Here is a 25,053-nt window from a genome sequence, read left to right on the forward strand (position 1 = left end):
TCCCACACAGCACAGCCTTCAACGGGCAGATCTTTGTCTTCCTGATCGTCGCTGGTGGGGGATTTACACTTGAGATGTGAACTCAGTACATGTAGCAGCGGTAGCCGTCTCATATCGTTGCCTTGTTAACTGTTGTTAGTGTGCATTGAGGCTGCGGTTTGACTGCAATGCTGCCAGCTACTTTAAAAAAAACAAACCCAGGTTGTTGAGGCAGTGCAACACTGGGCAACATTTGAGCAACTTCAGTGGACAATTGATTTCTTCAGCACAAGAACTCACCAACATTATGAGCAATCGTTTTTTGTTTTTTTACCCTTGTGTACCGTTTCTCCTACAATGATCAGAAATTGTTTATTACCAGCCATAATAAATGACAGGGTTTACTTGGTTTACGTCTTCTTTCTCATTTAATGATGGAGCAGAATAGATGAACCCTTTAGTCTGATAGGAATGTTATTAGTGCCCTTTAACCTGCAAACTGTCATTGGCTGTGAATTCAGCCTTATAACAAGAATGCAAGTTGCCGTAACTGTGACCATGTCTCTCAGTCAAATCAGTTCAAATATCACTACACATTCATCACATGCTATACACGAAATGTGCAAGTCAGGCCTTCCAAACTGTACTGCTTTAGTGTTTTGTAATTGCATCTTCTGTCATAAATCCTCATTTCTCGTATGCGGACGGTGTTCTGCCCCACGGAGCCGTTTTCATCTATAAAGTTTTATCACAGAAACCCCAGCATTAACGACCGGTCTTTCTCCTTGTTTGTAGAAATACGATCTGGTGGGCGAGGACCCAAGGAAGGGCAGATGAGGCAGCTGCCCCTGTACGACACGCCGTATGAGCCAGCCGAGAACGGCGGAGACTCTGACCCGGAGCACTCGCGCTGCCCCAGAGAAAGCCGGCTGCCCCAGGATGACGAGCGACCCCCCGAGGAGTACGACCAGCCCTGGGAGTGGAAGAAAGAGAGGATTTCCAAAGCATTTGCAGGTACGACACCGACATAATATGACGCAAGGAGAAGTAGCTACAAATCAGTAATATACTGCATAGCATGAAAGGACTTTTGTGGAAAAAAAATACACAACCTCTACGCTTTGCTCTTTCTTGTAGAATCAATCTTCAAACAGACTGAAAACGTGCTTTCTGTATCCTGATCCAACAACTCTTTCAAGTGGCAGTCTCAAAGATATTCATTTGAAATATTGCCATAGGAGGTAACACAATAGGGATTTTGCCTATGGCCCCTTTTATTGCAATATTTGTATATTTGCAGTATCACGAACTGGTTGTTTACGCACAAAAAAACTAAATGCCGACAGTTTTGAATACTTGAAGCTGTGTATCAACAGAAAGACTCCAGACTCAAATAGAAAATATCAACCAGGACTGAAATCTTAGGGATTGCCACTTTAACTTTAACTAGCTCAGATACTGAATACTAATCCAGTTTAGAGATAACTGCTGTTAAATTTCAAGCTTTTAACTCTGCAACTGTTTCTCTTCTGCTTTACTAACTCTGTGTCTGTTTCTTCCAGCTCTAACACATTTGAATTTGGCTTCTGTCAGGTTGTGAGGGTTGCTGCTGCTTTAAACTCTCTGTTAACGCTTCTGTTTTCCCGTCCTCTGTTAAAGCACCCGCTAAGTTCACTTGCAGGTGTCCAGTCTGCTATGTGCTGTTTTGATCCAAGTGCAGCCTGTTTAAGCTAAAAATGATAGCTATGCCGCTCAGGGGGGCATGATTGGTTTTCCTGGTGCATGTAGGTGCAGGTAGTCGCTGTGGTTTGAGAGCTTCAGCATGGCTAACTCAGCCATAACATCAATCAGGGCTGTTCCTGGAAAGAATATGGCTTTTGAATATGAATAATGCACCCCGAATTGGAAAGAAATGCCAAACCTGTTATCTGATATAATAATAGAAAATCAGCAACCCATGACTCTATTTTTCATCGCCCCTTTTCTCTTTATATTTTTTCTTTTTTATCCTTGAACAGCTCTGCTTTGTTATGACTGCATTAGCTACGAGGGTTCTGTAAGTGGCACTGGATCAGGTCCCCCCGGAGGAAAGGACTGCGCCTCTAAATCCCTCACAGGTACCATTGGAGACGGGGCTGGGGATTGTCTCTTGTCTGTCTTTATATTCAGCTTAGACTTTGGCTTTGATGCCTGAACTATACGGGTTGCCCTGAATCTTGCTATTTGATTGATTACTTGCTTAAATATTCAGCACACAGGTTACAAAATTGTCCTTTACAATGAATGTTATAAGCATGTTTTGCAGATTATTAGAGAGTGTAAGATTTAAAAGACAATTCATTTCACTAGTTTGTTGAGAAAATGTCATCCACTTCAAATGCAAATCACCTTGATTAGAATGACATTATCAGGAAGCCAGTGGTGTGATTGCCTAATGCTTGAAGTGGACTTTAACTCAGCCTTTCAGTGTACACATGAATGTATGAGTGCAGTAACACAACAGAAGCAGGGGTGAAGGGTGAAGTGTGGGAATCTATGTTATCTCCTCCACCTCCAAGGGTGGATTAACGCTCTGGCTGAACGATTTAGAAAAAATATCTAATTGCAAATTATTATGACCGAAATTGCAATTGCGATATTAGAGGGAATCATTTTTACATAATTATTCTCATTTTCATTGAAAAACATGTCAAAATGATTATGGTGTGATTTCTGCGGGGATCTGTATCAATCAAAGATGTGTTCTGTAGATTTTGATGTGTCGGTCAGGACATCTCTGCAGCATGACAATATTTAATATAAAATGCTATTTTATCAGCCTCTTAAAATTTGAAAACTGCAATAGGCTATATTGCAATTTTGACAACATTTCGATTAATTGTGCAGCCTTAATTAACACTGCAGTTAGAACAATACTGAAATGCTGTTTTTACTTCCATGTGGGTGTTCTGCACAAAAACATTAATCTTGCCTAAATCAACTCCTCAGGATGACTAATTCATCAATGGATGAATTATTTCTTTTTTAATTACAGCTGAATGAAAGAAGCCATTTTAAATATCTTTATAAAAAGTATTTTTGTGGAAAATATGTTGCTACGTTTGTGATTAGTTTTTTACGCTTGGAAGAGGAAGTGTAAATGTAATCTCACAGAGCAATATAAAAATGATGGACATTTTCTTCATATTGATCATATTCTAGTTTATTATCCATACTTTTATTTTTATTTCCATGTATTCCTCTATTGTATTTCTCTTATATTTGCTTTGGGAACACTGCATTACATTTATAGCATTTCAATAAAGCAAAATTGATTAGAAGTAGAGCATGCGAGAGAGATTCATCCCCGATGGTGTTTTTCTGTTGATGGGAAGTTACAGATGAACTTCGTGAGACATCTGGAGGCAGACCCTAAGATTTCGCATGTTAAAATGAAAGCACACTTTAAAGCACAATTCACATAGTTGCGGTCAATAGCTTATATACACCTGTAAAGGACAGTCAGTTAATGATTTCTACAAATGCTCTTTTTCTGTGACAGAATGGTGGGAAATATTTGCGCTTTGATGTCCAAAATCCAAAATCAAACCAATCCATGGACACTAGAGCACCGACAGTGAATTTATTTGTATAAAAGAACATTTTCTTGATTCTCGACTCTTTTTGTTTGAGTCATTACATCAAAATTCCATTCATTTCAATATTGGTTTTATTCTCTTATGATAGCGTAATTCAAATTTTGATACTTTTTGACTAATTTCCAGCTGGCCTATGTTAGATGTTAACGTTGCATTGATTACTTAGTTGCTTGCGGTCAAGGTGAGCCATAGTGACAGCAGCAGCATAGAAGAGTGTGGAGAAACAGATCAGGTGTTGAGCTGGACTTTGCTGTATGTAATATGTTTTAGTGTGTGTGAACTCTCTTATGTGGCATTACATGGAAGCTCATCAATCTCATTTGTGGAAGAAGAAAAAGGCTTGAGGGAGTATTTAGTGCATACCTGCAGGTGATGAGCGTACCACTCTCTACCAACCTACTGTACCTCATTAAAGCTACTACAGGGAACTTTTATTTCATGTTGAATTTGGCGATCCCTGTTCACCAAAGCAGTAGCGCTCTGAGAACCCGAGTCCCTTTTAGACAACCTCTCATTTTACTGCAGCAGGTTCTGACAGATGGTTTCATCTGATTTCACACGGAATCCGACCCGATGGCATTGATGACAAGCATTAATAATAACTATATAGAAATACATAATCTCCTCGCTGATTATCTTGCAGTTAGAAGTTCCTCACTGCAGCTCGAAAAATAGTATTATGACTCGATGACAGATGAAAAAAGGTGAGAGATTTTTGCCTTGTTTTAAAAACTTTAAAACTCAGTAATATGATAAATGACATGTTCAGATGGACGCAGTTCTGACAGGCAGAGCAGGTTGGATGTATGCATGTACATAAATATCATGTCTGTCTATTCTTTTCTCGTCATTCTTTTTCCTTAATTTTTTTGTCACTTCATTTCTGTTTCCTGTTTACTTCTGTGTATTCTAGGCACTGAGGTCTTCATAGGAGTCACGCTGCTCTGCCTCTGCCAGTGATTAGTTAAATAAGGGATGCTGCATTCTTAATCACTTTCTTCCTCTCCCTCATTATTTTTCTGTCAAGCAGCACTCAGAAGTTTGTGACGGGCGTTATTTACTAACACATCCCTCTTTCAACTCCCCCTTATACAGACAGCGTCCCTCTTTTGATGATGATTAATTTAATTTCCATTGGATGTCAAAGTGTTGGCTGGCAATTGGAGAGATAAGTCTTTAAGTTGTCTTTCAAAGACGAAAGCTGCAGTCCAAAAAGTCCTTTGATTTATTGCTCGTCTTCATTCTGCGTTATGTTTTATTCAGGCTGAAGTAATTCCCCACTATTTGGGAGACAGGAAAAAAGAGGAATGATGAGAAATAGGTCTTTGGGACAAGCCTTTCAGTGCAGGTTTCAGTGGAGACCGGCCTTGGATCCAGATATGAAGGGGCTTAGAGAAAGTTTCACACCTTTCAAGGCTCGAGCATGTGTGCCTGCACCCGAGGCTCTGATCTTTGCAACCAGCTTACCTCCGATGTCAAGAAATTATACACTGCTTCAATATTTAAGTTGTCTCCAGACAGCTTAGAGCCTGCTGTCCGATTTCGCCAGGTTACCCTGCTGTTGTCCTGGAGTTCTTAAACATCTATATGAACCGATGGGTGGAAACTGCCAATTTAAACAGCTTTGTCGATCAATTTTGATCCAACCAATATTCCGATGCTATCAGAACTTTAAAATCTCTGGTATCACATTTCTCATAGTGGCAGTATTGGATTGTCTTGCAAAGGTTACTTTGGGTTTTTAAAATTTTAGATTGGAATCAGGAGGTCATGGGCTTTCTGTACGTTAGAGCTTGAGATGTCTGGACATGTTTGCTCAAGTAGTAGTGGAATCCATGTTGCGATTATATTTCATGGCTGATTAAGATTTTATATTTCACTTTCTTTAATTGAACCTGTAACTAGATGAACCTGAACCTTTTTTAGTTGTTAGGGCTTTGGGATAGGTAGTCACCATAGAGTATGTGGGGAAAAGCTTTTATGTGAATTTGCTTTGGTAAAAAAGTGCAGTTTTTAGGCTACATAGCAAGGGTTGAAAAAAAAAAATCAAAACTGTATGCATATGTACATTTATTGATAATATATCATATCATATAAATTATCAAGGAAAATGTAAACGCATTACATAAACCACCTATTTGTGAAGCTAATCTGTACGTTGTAAATATCCATTTGATTTTGCAAAGCTCCAGAGGATGATAGCACAATATTACGTTGTTTTACAACAATTTATGGAGCCTTTATTTCAGTCCAATGCTTGCTAGGAGTTGTAGATAACACGGGTGAAATGGAGAATTGTTAACAAGCTCCATGCAGGTGATGTTGCTGTGTCCCCAGAGGTCAGCAATTAAGGTAGTATGTAAAACATTTTGAGGTTGCTATTTCAGACCTGATTCAAGCACTTTTGTGGGCAGTTTCAGGTCAGCCTAACTATAACTCCAATTTTCCTCAGTTATGTTGCTATAGTTGCTGGAACACTCCATGGCCGTGGCATATCAATGACTAATGATACATGTTTGCAGTTTGGATTTTTATTTTCCTGCAGTTGCATGGAAACAAAGAATTAACAGATAATGAAAAAAGATATACAGCTTTACTAAACCGTGGAGTGGGTGTACAAAAGAAATAGGAGGGTGGATTAAATAAGTACCAAATGCTGCCCACGCCCTCCCACCACGGTGTAACATGGTTCGCTATCTGCATAAAAGACTATTTGTCTTCATTAATGATGGGGGAAGGAGAGCAGATAATGCTCCATGCTGCAGCCCTTTTTCCTCCGTTGTCCGTACCGCTGCCTGCTCACTCACTCGCCTCTTCACAACACTTGGTTTGGTGTTATTATTCACTGTTGGGCTATCTCCTGACAGGTATGCCATGGAATGTAAATTCCCTGCCTTGTTAGAGTGTTAGGGGGGGTGTGTACTTGCGGTTTGGTTAATCACTCATCCTCGCTGTCCCCCCTACATACATACACACACACACACACACACACACACACACACACACACACACACACTCTACACTGAACCCACACTCGCCACAGTCTCTTTCCTACCTCCCTCATGGCTGCTGACTTGGTGATGGATGAGACGGGAGGTGAAGAGTGAGAAATACACATTCGATTTTGACCGTATGAAGAAGCCTGCGTGTGAGGGCGAGAGAAAAGTGTGCTCGCATGTCCGCCAGTGTAAGCCCGTATATTTTGACTCACTCACACACCCAGACATGGACATGCCGCCATCGGAAATCTGAGCCTCATCACAGCAGGACTGGGATTGAGAGCCATTGTCACTTAATCTCCTTGCCCTCTGTTACCTGCTACTAACTCCTTTCACTTGGCTCCCGGCCAGCGGGGTACCATGCATTTAACACGGAAGATAAGAGAAGACGCTGTCGCTTGCTCCCTCAGGTCTTGGGGAGCTTTATGGTTTTTTAATGAATCTTCATGGGCTTAACGACCCAGAAACCTGAGGCTCAAGTGTAATGTCCTAAAATAAATAATTGATTCAGTTACAGTCCTGCACGGGTTATTTGCACCTGGGTTAAAGCCAGCTGGTTTGTGGGTGCCATGGCTCCGTTTCTCTCTGCTTGGCTGGTCTGGTTTCTCCCCACGCTGTCTGTCACTCAGCTCTGTCTCGTCTTCCCGGCCTCTGCAGCAACACCCTGCTGATAACCTTCCTGACAGCGCTCTTTCATGGGCCTCAAATGTGTCCTGCCCTCTTTTCCCTGAGCGCTGCCACAGGTCTTATCTTCACTCACACACATTGGCCACACACAACAGCGCTGTAAACCTCCCTCACAAAGTATAGGAGCTTCTACGGGAAGCCCCCGTAGAAGCTCCTGCTAGCCGGGCATCTCTAACGCATCTCTTCTTTCTCTCTCCTGATAGAAGAACAGGGAAAAGGCCTTGCCACTTTCATTTTGAATGCCAAAGCAGATCTGCGCTTTGAAAGAGAGCCGGACCGTATAATGTGGGAGATACAGTATGCAGAGAATCATGAGGTGGCATTTCAGTTCCCACGGAGCATTACACAGTTGTTATCTATAATGATTTGGGTGCCGATGGAACAAACACATCTTCAGAAGTGACTGGTTTTGTTTCCGAGCTCTTCTGCTTACATTGTGCGGCATAAACACTGCAATCTTCCAGCTTGTTTTGAATATTCATGCAATTAGCCGACCAAATTAAGCAGAACTAAATTAAATGCCGTTGGTGGAAACAAGCATTGCTGCTGATTTATGGTGCTGCAATGTTTACAGTGATGAAGTGCTATGGGCTAATGAAAAGCCTGGGTAAACAAATACCTGGCTTTAAAGATAGATCTGCTCCTGGAAGAACAAAGGGGAGGTAAACACGATAAATAGGGACCCTTGTCTATTGTTCAAGTATTCTCTGGTTCTTTTGATGAACTGTAATCAACACACAGGCTGTCAAACAATTAACCAGCCGCAGCGTTTACACCACACGAGCTTACTGAATGCCCACCGCCAGACTGGTGCTCAACCAGGCGGTGACCAGTCTGAGGGACATCCTGCCAACATCACGCGTTTCCATAGCAAGCAGGACATGCGACGTACACACACGCTGTTTTGAAATGTTCCCATTTTAAAGTCTAACGTGGCCACTTTAGTGTGCCTAACTTGTATGCCCTCTGTCGGATTTAGAATTGTTAATAGCCTCTATTCCTATGTCAACACTAGGCCTTGTGTACTAATATGGATTATGCAGATCAGAGGTGGCGTATTGATCCAAATGCAGTCAGATGAGATGACAAAGATGTAGTATGCTTTGGCTGTGTTTGCATATTCCCTCAGAAATAGTCCTCATGTGTTGGGCTTTTTGTCTTTTCATTACAGAAAAAGAAAACACACACTGCTACAAATAATTACAATAACCCGAGCCGAGTTGTATTCAATAATCGTAAATTCAGACTTTCTGTGTTATGCTACAAAGTCTTTGCATGAAGTGAGTTACAGTGAGCAGGGTTACAACTTTAGATGATGACCAATTAACAAAAAGAAAAGTCACATGACTTGGACATAATTTTTTTCTACCTGATATTCACCGGTACACTTAACCTGTACCATCCACAGAGCTGATATTAGACGAAATCTGCATCAGCCAGTACAGCTGTAAACAGGTTTGTGTGGTGAGCCTTCAGGGTTGATGTGTAAATCAGCTCTAGTGTGCTGCTATTGCCACCTCAGTCCAGAATTTAAATTTGTCACTGAAGAATGCTACAAGGTGTGAAGATGCACTCATCCGTGCGGCAGTAGATGGCATCTAGAGTCAATGATGATTCAAAGCCTTGGGGCCAGGAGTATTTTGAAATGCGTTACAAGGTGAAGGAGATTCCAGTCACCCAGAGTTTAAAAAAAACACAAAACACTCAGCTATTGAATCAGCCTGCCTTCATTTTCACAGTGCCAAATGCTATTATTCAGCTGTGCAACCAAGCACATCTGAGCCACACTCGCCAAAATGGTCTCACAGTGAGGCTGCAGAGTGGAGGCAGCCTTCTGCTCCCCAAACAATTACACGCTAATCTGCAATGTGAAATGAGTATTAGTCTTTTAATCTCATAAGAAGAGAGTCCCCTACTTCATCCTAAAGTAGTGGAAGTTACATTATCTCCCAGAGTTTCTGACCTTCTGTCTCCATTCCCCACCCTCCAGTCCCACTGGTCCACCACCCAACATCACTCCCATCAGGGTAGACAGCAAGCAGCTCCTCCTTCCAGCCACCTCTCTCTCGATTACCCCTCTGACACCCAGGGGGGTGTGGGGTGGGGGGGCAGCTATTTAATTGCTTGTCGGATTGAATGTTCTCCAGTTTCTCCCATACATCCAGCCCGCAGATATTCTTTCTCATTAGCATGTCCTGTACCACCGCCGCTGCAATTTCTTGCAGGACGGAAGACAGACAAGTTCATAACATTATGCTCTTCCTCCCACTGAAAACCAGCTTGTATGCCAGCCAATACAACACAGTGCCATACTAATGGTTATGTATGCAGCTGCATTGTTTTCCTCTTCGGTAAAGTAGCACTTAGTCAACTCTCTTTAGACGCGGGGTTTTACTTTGAATAAAATGTGCCTTTAAAAGTTAAAAGTCTTTAATTAGAAGTTATTAACATGTTGTACTGTGGGTAATTCTGTGAGCAGTAAATGTTCCTATAACCAATGTTGACTAAAACTACAAAAATACAACTCAACAACATGTCCCTAACTGCTCCTGTATTCAATATCTGCCAGCTGTCAAATTGATGATTGATGATGACTTTGCTTTGATAGACAGAAGTGTATCTATCACTGAAAGGTTTTGTTTGCCAATTGTATCCCATACATTCATTTAATACTTGTAATTTAATAAAGAATGTGAGTTTTTGTCATTTACTTCTAAAGTTAAATTGGGCTGAAGGTCTTCTTGCCACTTGTCTAGGTATTTTATCGTTAGTTTTGTTATGTTTTCCCTCTTTTTAAATCGTATGTACTTTGGTTCCTGTTGGTTTGTGCTTCTCAATAGGTGTCTCTTTTCGGGCCACACCTGCAGTGTTTGTTCTTTTTGCATCTTTAGCAAGCTGGTTTTGCTGTTTTCGAAGATTCTCAATTTGTGATTAAGGACGTTGTCTGACATCAGTAGGAACTGAATTAATGAAATCACACTAATTTGAGTCCCTTGTACCTACGCCCATCTACTGCGGGATCATCTCCAGCACCATGGAGAGTGATATTAAAATATCTTAGTAGCACCGTGAGTTGCCCCACTTGAAGGTCTGTGTTTGACCAATTTAACTTCTGGAGGAACAGTGTTTCTTTATTAGCCTTGGTTCTAACACTATCGTTTTCTTGGGTGACGTGAAAAAAACCCTTATATTCAGCTATTTGACAAGTGGCCCTTGCTCAGTGACAGATATGCTTTTGCAAGGGTGCTCCATTTATCCTGGTACTACCCAGGCTGGACATTAGGAATACATTATTTAAGGGGCAAATTCCGGGGAGCGTCCACTGCCAGGATGGATGCTCTGAGGTACATTCCAGTGAGGGATATTGTCTGCAGTGTTGTTTATCTTAATATAGAACCTTATATCTTTTTTTCTCAAACTCAGCACAAAGAGTAACAGCGGAGTGTATGCTGATGTACTTTATCAATGACTATCTGTTGCTGAGCTCAAGGCAGTTCTATATATTATAGCCTTCACATTTATGGTGCAGCAGTGTATTTTTTGGGCCAGCCTCTTAACTAAAGTCTGTCATACAGCACGCCAGGCGTCCATTTTTGTAAAAGTAGGGATTGAGAACTTTGCATTGCCATGTTTCTACTGTATCTCTGGTGAGATTTAAGTTAGTCATTGTGGGTTACAGTCTGGATTGTGAGGATTGTTGCGTGAGAGCCAAAGGAGAGGGGAAGAGAGGCCAGAGAGCCCAACTTTTCAGGTAGGGTTGGGGTTTAATAGCGCTTTATAGAATCTATATCTGTCCTTCCAAATCCCTTATTGAACATTTGTAAGTAACCTTTGACCATTAGCCCGTAGTTCTTTAGAAATCCAGGAATTTTAGATAACCTGGAACCAAATCCAATATGGCACCCGCTATCAGAACCCAACCCTATTCACTGGTAAACTAACTTCACTTCTTTTTCAGTCCTGTTGTTGAATTCCTTTCAGCTACTGCTGATTCTTGGATCACAGTAAAAAACGTCTCTCGACCACAATGCTGGCATCTTCTGCCTTAATCTATTTTTCACTTACCGCTTCTTCCTTTTCTCCTTTTTCCTCCCTGTTTCCTGTCATTACCTACCTTTCCTCACACCCTTTGTCGTTGTCCATTGATGCCTCCCTTCGCTGTCCCCTCCTTCCCTCCCATCTCTCCTCTGGTGACTTGGTCGACACTTGCAGTAGAGATTAAAGTGATCAAGGACCTACCGTGGCCCCCTCCTGTGGGGCAGCTCAACACCAGCCCTCCCCTGGTGGAGGAGCTGGAGTCTCCCTACCAGACACCTCAGCCCTCGCCAGGACAGACGAGCTGTGACCAGCACCACCATGGTGGGTGTTGTCCGGCGTCTTTCCCATCAATTATCCCCCATTTCCATCCGTCAGTCCATTGATCCATTGATCCATCATCCATCCGTCTAATCCCTTCAATGTGGTTATATAAGTATTTGTTTATCTGTCTGTTTATCTGATTTTATTAAGGAACAGTTTGAGTGGTGAAAAGCGTGCATGTGTTCACTAAACCAGTAGCATTTAAGTCTGATTTGTTGCATATCTGCACTTTTGCACACCCATTTTTGTGGATGCGCTGAAATTTAAGGAGAGTTAGAAAAATACCTAACCAAGCACATAGCTGGCTAGCAAAGACATACATTTCACTTGCAAAGAATATCACCAATAATCTCCCTGCTTAAAATGGTTTCATATATGCACTGTAAACAGAACAGGTTTTAAGGATCATCCTTACAAAACATACCAGCAGTTCAGACAGGCTCGGGTTATGTGAACATGTCCGCTTACACTTAACTGGTCAGTGATGACTTACTGACATCTTTTAGAAGCACTGTGTGATATGACTTTAGGTAGCAGCTCAGTAATTACTGCACTTTTCCATCTGGATTACATGTGGCAGAAAATCACTAATTCTTGTGCAGGTTTTAGGGCTGAAGGCTCATTAGTTTTAATTGTGCTAAACTGCCTTCTGCATGCGTAATTGCCATTCGCTGTGACCCCCATTTCCTCTTGTCAACATACTCATAACAGTCCCAGATGTCCCTCTGGCCCGCTGTTTTCTACAACTCATTTGAGTCCATTTCACCTCTTGATCAGAGTCTCTTCACCTCAGGGTTTAGCCATATTTACCATCTTATCAATCACAATGGACAAGTAATCATCTATTTTCAACTGATAAAACCGTTAGTTGATTCGTGAAGCCCTTCCACAGACTCGCACTCTTGTCTGTTGTAATTACCAGGGGAAAAGAGGGACGTGAAGCAGAACTAATGCCAAGAATGGGATTTCCCTTGGCAAAGTGGGAAGACTTAGAGTGAGACCATGTAAGAGGACACCGCTGTGTGCTATAGGCGAGAACAGGGCAAGGAGTTGATTTATATCCATAAATCCATGGGAAAGGTTCTGGTTCCCTCTGTGATGTCAGTGGGTTTAAGATTGGCGTCCAGCTGTAAAGTGATCCTCTCTCTGTCTGAGCCAGTATGGCCCCACTCTACATCGTTGGGGTCAGAGGCCACTGTGGCAGACAGAGGGGGGGTGACGGCCTCTGTGAATACAGTTACAATGCACTCTCTTGACCTCTGCATACAGGCGGACCCTCAGTCACACACCAAGACATTAGTCATCCGTTACACACAGGAATGTTTACGTGCTCTAGATTGGTTCAGCCAGGATAAAGAGCTAAGAGTCTGTATGTGTCTGTAAAGGCTTTTGTGGCTTGCTCTAATATAGACCAAGAATAAACAATATCCATTACGGTTCAGGGAAATCTGACTTATCCGTCCAACCTCATTATCTATATTGTAATGCGGCTTGACAGGACAGATATTACATCTACATATAAATGGAAGGCACTTTTCTCTGAGTATAATGGAGAAATTGACCCTTTTTTTTTTTTTTTACATGAATTAATTATCTCACACTTTGAAGCATTGGTATCACCTTCTCCTGCCTCTACTTAAAATACTTAAAAAGAAAAAAACTGAGTAATTAAAGTATATCCAAATTTAATTTCAAATAGATTCGCTAGCTGACACTTTGGAGGGTCATTCCTTTGTCTTGGAAAACCCTAATGAGAGTTTCATTTTTGGATTTTTGTAAAAGAAGAAAGCATATTCCTAGATGGTGGAATCATTAGAGATTAACCTCCTGGATTCAGTAACGAGCGGCTCTTAAAATACATTATTAAAAGCGTCCAGCAAATCATTATTGGAGTTCCTGATGCACATAATTAATATCAACATAAAAGTAAGTTATTTTTTAAAGCTGGCAGTTTCTGGGGCATCACCACACTGAGCACTATTTTCAGTGTGCAGTGCATTCTAATGGGATGCGGACCTGTTAATCATTTCACACGTCCTGGCTGGAAAAGTTAATTTTCACATCACAATACGGTGGCCGATGCCACACTTTACCCCTCAGACTAGTCATCCTTTTTGAGAGGAGTACAATTAGTAAATGAGAATTAATTTAACATCCTAATTAGAGAGATTTGCTCAGGAATGTGTGCAAGGGAAAGGGCATATTCGGGTCATTCATAAGCCTCATGTACATTATTCTAACTACGTCTTTTAGTGTTTTTCTTACTTTATGTTTTGAACATTGTGGCCCTAACACCTTTGAAAAGTTTACCATTCCATTTTATAGTTTTTCCTTATTTAAGAGGCTTTTTTGTGATGTTTTATAGTCACTATAAATATCTCCCTACGTTCTTAGGGCATTATTTTGTCTGGCATTGTGCTGTGCTGTGCTGAATTACATTGCAGCGCTTTGTGTTATGGATTGGTCGGGAGTGTAATCACGGAAATGTCTTTTTGACCTCTGTGTTTATCTGTGTCCTCTCCCTCCTCAACCCCTCTGTGTTTTATAGAGCTCTCTAAAGGAAGCCATGTGTTTGAAGGGGGCAGGTCTTTAAGCCATCAGTCACCATCTGACTGACAGTTCAATCTGATACACAGATTCCATTTGCGGAGCTTTACAAGCAACAATACTGATAACACACACAGATGCCCCTGCACATTTACGTACATGTCTTTTTGCATGCATATGGAGGTGTGTGTGTGTGTGTGTGTGTGTGTGTGTGTGTGTGTGTGTGTTCACCTTCTCGTCGGGGTTTGTTCCCCTCCGGGCCAATCCTCTCGTCAATCTCCTGTCCGCCATGTCTCAGACTGTGTGCTCCGGAGAATGAGTTTAGCTAACTCCCATTGATATTCAGCCTTAAAACCGTATTCTACAACAACTTGAAGCCGTAGTGTTTCTGAGATGCCTGGCAAATCAAAGAAAACATGGGTTCATTCACTATTGAGCAAATAAAATGAAAGCTTTTGTTTCGTTTGGAGGCTCTCTCTTCAGGGTAATACTAGACTAAATAAATAAATAAAAGACTCGGCTCTGACAGGGAAGGTTGATGGGGTTAGCTCCTCTGACAATAGCCACTCAGCCCTCTATAGGAAGTGGAGGAAAGAAATCAAGGTCATATAAGGCAGTGATTGTGTTAAATCTGGGAATGTGGAGGATAGGAATTAGCGGGGGTACTGGGAGGATTTAAAATGTGAAGAGCTGAGGTCAGGCGGATGGCTGAGAGGGCTGTAGATACACTGAAAGATGGACTGTGTGGGGAAACATTCAACAACATTCATCCTGATTTCACTCCACCGTTTCCAGCTTCAAATGTTAAGATCCCTGAAAAAAACATATTATGTCCAAGTGCATATTTTACCCAATTTGTATACGGACATATAATCTACATAGGTTATGTTAACAATTTTGTTACAGGATCAGACGTATCTAGAGACTGATAGTGCTGCTTTAGGGCCATCAGAAACAGTGGAGATAACGGATCAAAGCTGTTGCTGCTTTTTCTCTCTTTTTTTTCCTATGAGATGAGCAGACATTCCTCCACAGCCAATTTCCCATTATCTTTTTCTTTCCTTGACAAACAAAAACACAGAGACCGAGAGAGACAGGACTGGAGTGTGTGGGATGGAAAGATCAAAAGAAAAGGTGAGGGGGGTGGGGGGAGAAAGAGAGGAAGGGCCGGACATATGCAAACAGGAAGAGAGAAATTGAAAGCGAAGGAGGGAGTGAGAGAGCAATTGACTGCGTCTTCATGTTGTGATCTGTCAGCGTTGACGGGGATGAGCGGAGCAAACATGCATCTCCCTTGTCCCCTTGGTCAGTTTCCATGGAAACGCTATCTCTCACCCTTACACGTCTACTGTATGTTCATCCTACCTGCACTGTATTCCCCCGGCAGTCAGCATGTGCTTCAAATGGACTGTATGAAAAAGTAGAGAACTAATGATGTCTTCCATGTGGGACTTATGGGCAACACAAAAACATCATTTGACGGCCTGTAGTTCAAGCATCAGACCTCGAGGAAGAGAAGCTTCAGCTCAGTCTTCCTCGGGTCTGAGGTTAGAGCCACAATTTGCCCAGCCGTCATCCAACAGTCCAATTTGGCTGTCGTTTTTAAGACTCGGCCAAAGCCCTATAATGAACAAAAGTGCAGAGGCCAAGACAACAACGGTAGGCGGAGTCATTTGCAATAATCCTTTACATGAGTTTATGTTTAGGGAACTGCTTCAGTGAGCTGAAGGCCAGCGAGTTAAACCTGGAGTTGAGTAGGAGATGAAGGGGAGCACCTAGCGGTCGGAGCTGAGACTGCAGCACTCTGTCTCAATATTCTTACCTGCTGTTTGCTCATATTCCATCACAGGCAGGGGTGGAAGAAGTGCTCAGATCCTTTACTTAAGAAGAAGTACTACTACAACAATTTGAAGGTGCTCAATTTATTGCGTATTCCTTGTATTGCAGTAAAAGGACAATATTATCAGCAAAATGTACTTAAAGTATTAAAAGTAAAAGTACTTGTGTCACAAGATAAATCTGAGGGGTGGTGAGATGACTAATGGGGTACGAAAGTTTGTCAAAGGGCCCCCGACCAGGAACTGCTTTTTTGTCCGAGGTCACAAGCCAAACAAGTTGGTAACTGCTTAATCTATAACAATTTATTGCATTTTGAAAACTGATCATGTTTTTATGTGAAATCTGAAAAGTAACTGGTAACCATAGCTGTTACGTTTTGTGGAGTAAAAAGTACAGTATTTCTGTAATGGAAGTGTAATAGAGTTCAGGTGTGAAGTACTTTGTGACTTGAGTAACACCACTTATCACACAATCTCAAAAATCACAAAGATTTTATTGGTCCAGTCAAAAACACCACGTGACTATTTTAATTATATTCATCTCTCTCAGTGAATGGTGCCACTAGAGAGTTACTGTTACTCCGACACACTGTAAATGGTAAAAAAAAAAAGATTCTGGGGACAGCATGTCAACAATAATCAAAAAACAATACATTTACAGCATCTACAGATGGTGCCATGTTTTCCTGTTCAGCCCTACTTAGGGGTGCCCAAGAGCTCAATGGAACTTGTTGACACGGTGTTGTCTCGTGTAGCCTAAATTGATTGATGGATACTTTCAGCCCTGGTACAGGAACACTTGGCAAACTTACAAACTGTTAAGTGTAATGGAATCGTCTGACTGGAATACGGAGTCTAGACGGACCCGTCTCCATCGACATGTTGTGGAGATCACAGTGCCTGGCTGTCTGTACAGTACCTGCCATGTTCAGTCCAGGTAATTAAACACGAGACGAGACGCAAGACTGTCCATTAGTGAGAGCTGCAAAGACAGAGGCAGTGGCTGTGGAGTTTCATACTACATTAACTCCTTCCATCAAAGGCTCAGCTATGTGTTGATCTTAAACATTTTAGCTGCCAACAATCTCCAGCTAAAGCTCGTCATATAGTTGTTGATGTTGTTGCTTGAGAAGCGTGTCAGTGGCTCTAAATGGGTCTTTTCAAAGCCAAGGGGGCTACGATATCAATCATAGTGATGGATGACGGAGGGAAAATAGGCACACCGACGACCACACTGCGGCTCCAACCTCCTTAACCCCCTGACAGACGTGTGAATTCACTTTCATTCGGCCTTGTGGACATTATCCTCACTTTTGTTCACGTGTTGGCTTTAGTAAATAGCAGTAAAAGTTTTTTTTGTGTCCTGATTGGCTGTGGAGTTGCTCAGTGACCTCCAGCAGTCATGTCATGAGCACAGGTCACCTCCAGCTCCCACATGCCATCAAACACTTCCTTGTGAAGTTGCCAAGACAGCTTATCATGCCCACCGTTGACCGTGAGAGTTTTGAAAAGCCAGTTTAATGTTTAACCTGCAGTACCTGTGTGTGGGATTTTTTTGCATGACTTTTCCAAGTGGGCTTGTTTGCATGGCTGTGCACATTTGTTTGTGTGTAGTTAAAGAGTGTACACACATACTGTAGTGTATGCGGGTGTATTTACAGATGCATGTGGTTGTTTGAGTGGTTGGGAGGAAATTTGCCTGTGTGTGTTTTGTCTCAATGGGATGTGTGCACAGTGTGGCAGGATTGATTTATGCCTCCACCGCTGTGTGTACATGTCCTTCAGTTGGATGAGTGACACAGAGTGACATTGTGTGTATGTGTGTGAACAGAAATCCAGGTTGTGCTTTTACACACACATTGCTATGTTCTAGTTTAGTAGATATATTTAACAGCAATTTACATCATAACTTTTTCCAATGTCTGCTCCCAGTTTTTAAGCACACCAGCTTTCCAAGTGATCTTAACCTAAAAGCTGAAGTTACATATACAGTACATGCATATACTTCCAGATTAAAATGTTTCAACTGTTGCATTTTTCCTTATTACAGTCCAGTTTGATGGTGTGGAGAAGTCTCGAATGTCGCCTACCAAGGAGGGGAAAACACGCCCGCTGCAGCGACACTCCAGTGGCTGTCTGGTCAACACCAAAATGTCTTCACTGGACCACTGCAGCTCCTCTCTCGGGGAGCGTGTTGACCCCACCATGCCCCTGGAAAGCCAGTTGTGAGTCAGAACACGGTGTCGCTTTATGACTGCATTTTATTGCAAATACACCACTGTGGCCCATTCGTGAGCAGATTTGACCCTTTTTGTTTCATTTCTTTTGTTCCATTTTCTGCCATTGCTTTCTTCTCTCTTCTCTCTCATCCCTATTTCCTACTGTTCCCTGTAGCTGGTACCATGGAGCGATCAGCCGAACAGATGCAGAGTCTCTGCTCAGGCTGTGTAAGGAGGCCAGCTACCTGGTGAGGAACAGCGAGACCAGCAAGAACGACTACTCCCTCTCCCTGAAGTAAGGACAACACTCTCTTTCTTTAAATAACATTCTCCAAACAGTGCTGAGATAAGACTAGATTGTAATAAAGTTACAGATACATAGAGCCAGAGAAGTGTAGCAGCTACCCATGCTAACCATTGTGGACAAATCCAATGTCTTGCTCAGTCCTTTTATACCTGTGCTCCAATAGTCTGCTGACTCTGCCTTTTCAATATGGTAATCATTTTCACCTTTCAGACCTCTATCTCCCACCTACATCCTCCCTGTCCCTTGTCCTCCACCTCCCCCCGGGAACCCCTCTGACCTCTCCCCGTCGGCTCCTTGATTTGCTGATGTCATGCCCACAACACAGTTAACGTTGCCCTTCATCAGCGCCCCCTGATCCCTGCCGCAATATCCAGCAGAGGGTTTGAAGGAGCCGCTATGATTGGTTTAGTCTAGTCTGACATTTGGTAGAGGTTGCTTTGGTTTGAAGGCCCGCGGTGGAGTCACATCCCATTCTTTTTATGGGAATGTGTACCTTTGGCGGTTTTGGTTTAATGATTTTCTTTGTGCGGTGCGAGTACCAGGTGTCATGAATCATAACCACACATTTGTAGCCATCTGAAAACCTGCCAAGTCAACTTTGATACATTTGCTTTAGCCATCAGCTTTAATATTTCAGTATCTGACAGATAGTCTTTTCACTTTACTTTACGTTATATAAAGTCAATCTTACATTTCCAGGCAGGCTCAACCGTCTGACATTTAGACAAATCTCCACTGCTCCACTCCTTCAGATGAGATGAAACTATAATATGCTAAGAGACGTTGATTAGCCTTCGTTATTACGGCAGGCCTCATCTTGCTGGAGGCTTATATTTCTTGGCAGGGAAACATAATGCTTTCCACTGCTCCATTCTTTTCATGCTGCTGTAGCCGACTGTCTAGCTTCCTGTCTCAGAGGCTGATCATCTGTTCATGCTTGTGTGACTGTTTCTTTTTCTGCCTTACTCATTGAAAAAAAAGTGAAACCTCCTAAATGCTGAACCACAGACTTGCAACAATACAGTGTTTCAGACAAGATACATGTTTACATTTTAAAAGACATTAAACAAGCATACAGTGCACTGTTTCAAACAACACACAAGCACATGTTAAAACACACAAAACAAAACACACACAGTATCCAGAATTATATGCTGAGGAAGACAGACAGGAGGAAACAGACCTTGTTAAGGAAGCAATTACAAACTCCAATTGAATTAGCCTCCAAACCCTCCGCTACATTTTTTAATATTCTAATTGGGATCTGCCTATCTAGTTGCAAATCTGTCTGCATGCGGTTTGAGGCTACAGGGGCCGAGAACATAAAAGCCTGTTTGCCCATTTCAGTGCGAGCCTTAGGGACAGACAGTAAGAGGGTGTCATTTGAGCACAAACAATAATTACTAGTTTTACGACAGTTAAACCCACAAAGATAAGAGGGGAGCAGACTAAGGATGAACAGACATATAGGTGGACTAGACCCATACGTTCCTCCATGTAGAAGAAAACGTTTTGCTATAGGGGGGCGTTGACATCAAGAGTGATAATGCAGGGAGTGAATTTGCTAATTGCACCAGTTCACTTTTGGAGCATAAACCAAGAGTGATATATTTTTTGTTGAACTAGAGAGAATGAATCCCCCCCCTTAGATTACCTGATGCTGGAGGCTTTACCTCACCAAATAAAATGTTTGATTGCTAGATTCTTTGAAAGTATTGAGTGAAAGTTTTAAAGGGAGGAAGACCAGAAAGCACTGGAAAGGTGCTGAATCCTACATGGCTATTTTGTTCACATATTAAAGTCAACCAGGCAATAATTATTTTAGCTTTAAGTAGAAGACCACTCAGAGAGCGCAGACCTCCGCCAAGGGAAAAAATATGTGAGTACCTGCCTTGTGATGCGGATCTGCTCCAGGTTCTCATGGGTTTTTCCTTGGCCCATGTTCCACTCGTCCACCAAATTTCATGAAAATGCAGATTTTTTTTTTTATTTTAACCTTCTTTTTCAGTAATGGCCTCACTAACACTCATGTAGTAACACCAACTCCCACCCACAGCTGTGCAGCTGAACCTCAATAATGAGCTGCACTATTAGAGCAGATGATAGGGGAGGACAGCTGGTAAAGTGTTTCACTAATGGGCTCAGTTGGTGAGGTAGGAGGAAGCTTGTTGGTTTATTTGCCATGCACTTGCCACTTCCATTGCTTCTCTGACCTAAAGGCTACTGTTTAAAAACCGAAAGCATGCGGTTGGATGACACTCTATGACACGTATAATGGGTGTTTGTCCCACTGAGAAGCAGAAGAAGAGAAATCATGCAGTGTGACTCATCGGGATCTGCAGTGTAGTTTGGTCTGGTCTATACAATTCACCACTTCTCCACAAGTGGATGACCTCGGGCCACCCTGAAAGCTTTTTGGAGCCCTAATCAGAATGGGATTCAGCAGTGCCCTGTTGGCCCTAAGCAGACACACTTTTTGTTTGCTTATGCTTCAGGCAACCCGCACAGTTGATAGGGTTGACACTGATTAGGGCAAAAGTCCTAAAAGTGATGGAAAAAGGAGCCACTAAGCAGAGGTGGTCAATCCTTTCATGCCAGTGGCCACAAGGGGGAAATGTATAGTTCTGGGACATGAGACTTTTGATTGACGACATCTTAATGAGTGAGTTCTAAGCACTCTGTGCTGTACACTTGAATCTTCAGTAGATTACAGATTACATTTCACTCACCAGTAAATATCATTTCTAATAGGAACAGTGATGCTTGGCCTTAGACTGCATTTTGCTGAATTATGCTGCATTTGCTCACTGAATATCTGGCAGGAAAATAGTCAAAAACATTAACATAGACTGTTTCTTGAAGCTTTGTGCTTCTGTGTGTGTAGACTTTCATGTGTATATTTGTGTGAGTCAGCTCCTGGCTGTCACACAATGTCATATCTTCTGGCTTTGGCATCAATCAGATCAAAGCCTAGAAAACAGCAGGCTGATTGGTAGGAATGACAGGTGCCACCACACAGGCAGAGGTTACTCTGAGTTCAGCCTGCTCACACAAGCCCGTCTCCCCCGCTGCCGCTGAAAACGAGTCGAAACCCAAGGTGAAGATCCTCCATGTCTGAGGTTGCTGAAAAATGTATAAGGCCATGAGGTGGCACATATGTGTATTGCATTATTGATAAAGACAGACGTCGCTGAGACCTCCAGCCTCAAGAGTCCCCTGGTCTGACGGAAAGCGTTTTCTGTCTGTTTTGCCCTCCTGACCCCTTTTTTCTGTTCACCTGCCCCTCTCCCCTTACCGCTCCTTTTCTCTCTTTTTTTCTCTCTCTCTCTCTGTGGAGAGAAACCCTTTAGGTGTTTGAAACACATTAAACCCTTCACAAGTCTGTCAGAGCACAGTGTCATCCTGTTTCTCACCTCGTGAGAGAGCTCTGCACAGCATGTTTCCACTGGTAGAGAAGAGAAAGTTCGTGAAAGAAGAAAATCCATCCAACAGAGTCTGTTTGATGCCACAACACAGACAGAGGGAAACTAAATTGCCAATTGAAAGAAAAAACAAAAAGTCTTTGCATCTGCCATTTAAATACTTTTCCAAAGGCACGTCTTGCTTTTGTGTCATCTTTTTGATTTTGTTTTCACAGAAAAGATGAGATTTCCTCTATCACAGATAAATGACTAGACATATTGAATCTGACTTCTTGCAGCTTCTACAGCCAATTGAAGCTTTTCATCAAACAGATTGTGATTTTGTTTCTTAAACTTCTTCACCTGCTTCACACCACCAACCATTTCCTCTTTTCATCAATTGTGTATTACAGAATGCTTGGGCTCCTCCCAGGTAGACTCATTCAATTTGGGCTCATGGGAAATGATAGGCGAACAGGATATCTAATGCCCAGCAATGCTTAAAAAGGTCATCGCGTCTGCCAATGATCATTATCTTTTGCCGGATGACTTTGCCTTTTCTGGTGCCACAGATTCATAACACTGCGAGCATCATCCGGGGAGCAATCCAATATGTTGAAGGTGGAGATAAGCTGTGATTGCTGCCAGGCTGTTCCTGCTCTGAGGACTACAGGGTTCAAATCAAAGTCATAAACCTCAAGAAACAGGAAGGCAGACCTCCCCACTGAGATTAATCCTGATTAGACAATGAAAGCCCGCAAACACAGGGATATGACAACACTACAAAAGACCCGTCTTCTCAAAAATAGCCCCCATATTAATTTTATCAACAGCTCGGCCATATTGATACGTTGTCCTCTTTAGGACTGTAACGTGATGAGCAGCCCTGAGCACCGACTGTAGAATCAGTTGGGAATCTAAATATGATGCTATTGATGTGTTTGCCCCTTTAAGTGTGGCTCGATGTAACCTAACGCCCGTCTCCCAGCGCTCCACATGGAGACTCATCTAATGCACTTTTCAAGATTTCTTTTCTTCTTTTTTTAAATGAGCTCTCCTGGCACCACTTGCAGAATGGTTGAACTGTAGAGACCTGTGGCTGCTCTCCTCAAATCATGATGAACTTGTTAATGACATGAATAAATATTGAGGCCAGAAGCAACGGAGGATACAGAGGAGTCTGATAGCTGTGTTTACTTTGGTTTATAGCTCAGCAAGCCTGCAGCTTTCTACCTCCGCTCACCTGTAAAAAATGATATGAGCAGTTCTGTGAAATATTCTCCTTCAGCTGCCATATAGGAATCCAAAACCTCATAGATCTTGTTTTGCTGTAATAATAATAGTATTAATCACACTAATGCTAGTAAAAGGATTGGTCATAAAGCATAACCTCACAGGAAGGAATCTCCATTTATCGGTTCTTGATGGGTGTCCCTGTATTGAACCCTGTACGTCCTTCGCTGTTTTCTACTTCAGTGTTATCTCTGTCCCGGTTTCTCTCTCTGCATCACGGAGAGAACACATCTGCAGGCTTTATACATGCAATTACAAGATAAGTAGAGAATAGACTCGCCTCACGTATAAGGTGCCTAAAGCCTAATTCTTGCTCCTGTTCATCACACATAATGAGTATGTATTTACGCTGGGAATATATTCAATGACCTCAAGAATATGTCTTTTTTTTATATCAGTCGTTTCGTTTGCTTGACCGACAATCCATAAACCCATAAGTAATAATAACAACAAAAAAAAAGTGGAAAAGAGAAGCCTGGCATGTGATAAAGGTTGTAAACTTCCTCAACACTCTTGACCACCCTGTTTTTACTGTGTCTTATCAAAACAGAGATGCGTGCTTATGCCTGTTTATCAGAAGGATATTCCCACTTTCTAGTTGTGTTGATAGTAGAATAAATACTATCTCTACTTAACACCTTGTGCACACTTATCCTGTATGTGCACAGTCCTCACAAGAGTGTTGTTATCCTCCTCCTTGCCATTGTTCTGCGTTTCAGCAGCAGGGGTTACATTTCAGATTAGGGAAGGAACAGATATGAAGTAGAATAGGTGGGAGTTTAGTGAGCTGGAAAGAACTGGTGCACGTCATGCTGATGATAGGCCATAATGCCCACTTGCAGCAAGTGAGTGCATAGTATTTGAGCCTAAAGCAATCATAACTTGTTGGAAGCATTAGCTGTTGATTGAAAAAAGCTATTATGCTAATGTGTTTTTGTAAAGACAGATGATCAAAACGGCATATTTACAGCAGGATATGGGGACCATTAGTTTTGTATCAGTTCCTCGCTGAAGCTTACTGTTGCATAGCTTAGCTCCAAAAAAGTAATTTTCTATTTTAAAGCAGAAGATTACTGGCAAGCTGTAAAATGTATTGATCCAAAGGGCCCTAGAAACGCACAGGGAGCTTTTAATTTGCCGTGCTTTTATTGCTGTAGCTTGAGTGATTTATCCTGGGGGTTCATTGGCCTCATCCTTATGCTCTGCATGTGAAACTCAGCACTTTAAGCAACCTGCCTTTTAGTCTCCTCCCCAGACAGCTCCAAAGTTATCAGAGGTAATCCAGCTTTCAGAACACTGTCACGTACTGTAGGGAGCAACTACTGTGGGACTAAATGAGAAAGTAGCTGTCAAGGAGGGGCGATCTGTCGAGTTCCCCATATAGCAGGCTTCTGACACACTTTTCTCTTTAAATAGTTTTTTAGCCGTCATGGCTCTAGGCTCAGTGATAGTGGGTCGGTCCAGTACTTTGGTCTAGAGACTAAATTATCTCAACAGTCATGAGATGGATTGCGATGAGATATCCATGGTTCCCACAGGAGGAATCCTCATGACTTTCTTGATGCCCTCACTTGTCATGTTGTGCACCAGCAGGTCATAGTTTTCACTTAACTCCAATTACAAAGAGTAATAATTGATCCTGTTTGCTGTTCAAGGTGTCCTGTCAAATGTCTGTTTAGGGAAAATACTTTTTTGGTCAAAAGGGGATTTTTCAGTTGCAGTACCACGAGTAGAAACATACATCCATGACGCTGACATTAGCATTAAGCTCAGACCCGTTGGTGTT

At 42.2% G+C, this 25,053-nt stretch overlaps 1 protein-coding gene across 4 annotated transcripts in view; it reads left to right on the top strand.

Moving 5' to 3' along the window:
- zgc:158464 (uncharacterized protein LOC791139 homolog) overlaps window positions 1-25,053 on the top strand; it is a 91,450-nt gene that overhangs the window by 62,786 nt on the left and 3,611 nt on the right. The window contains exons 3-6 of one of the 4 annotated variants that reach the window (XM_068730241.1): window positions 775-993; window positions 1,998-2,096; window positions 18,098-18,272; window positions 18,442-18,561. In XM_068730241.1, the coding sequence (XP_068586342.1) occupies window positions 775-993; window positions 1,998-2,096; window positions 18,098-18,272; window positions 18,442-18,561 (613 nt within the window). Of the gene's footprint in view, window positions 1-774; window positions 994-1,997; window positions 2,097-11,515; window positions 11,663-18,097; window positions 18,273-18,441; window positions 18,562-25,053 lie in introns of all 4 variants that reach the window. The other 3 variants (XM_068730239.1, XM_068730240.1, XM_068730242.1) reach the window with 3 other exon arrangements.

The sequence above is a fragment of the Cebidichthys violaceus genome, unplaced genomic scaffold, assembly GCF_023349555.1.
Source record: "Cebidichthys violaceus isolate CVI_PGR_0920_01 unplaced genomic scaffold, fCebVio1.0.p SCAF_5, whole genome shotgun sequence".
NCBI classification, from domain to species: Eukaryota; Metazoa; Chordata; class Actinopteri; order Perciformes; family Stichaeidae; genus Cebidichthys; species Cebidichthys violaceus.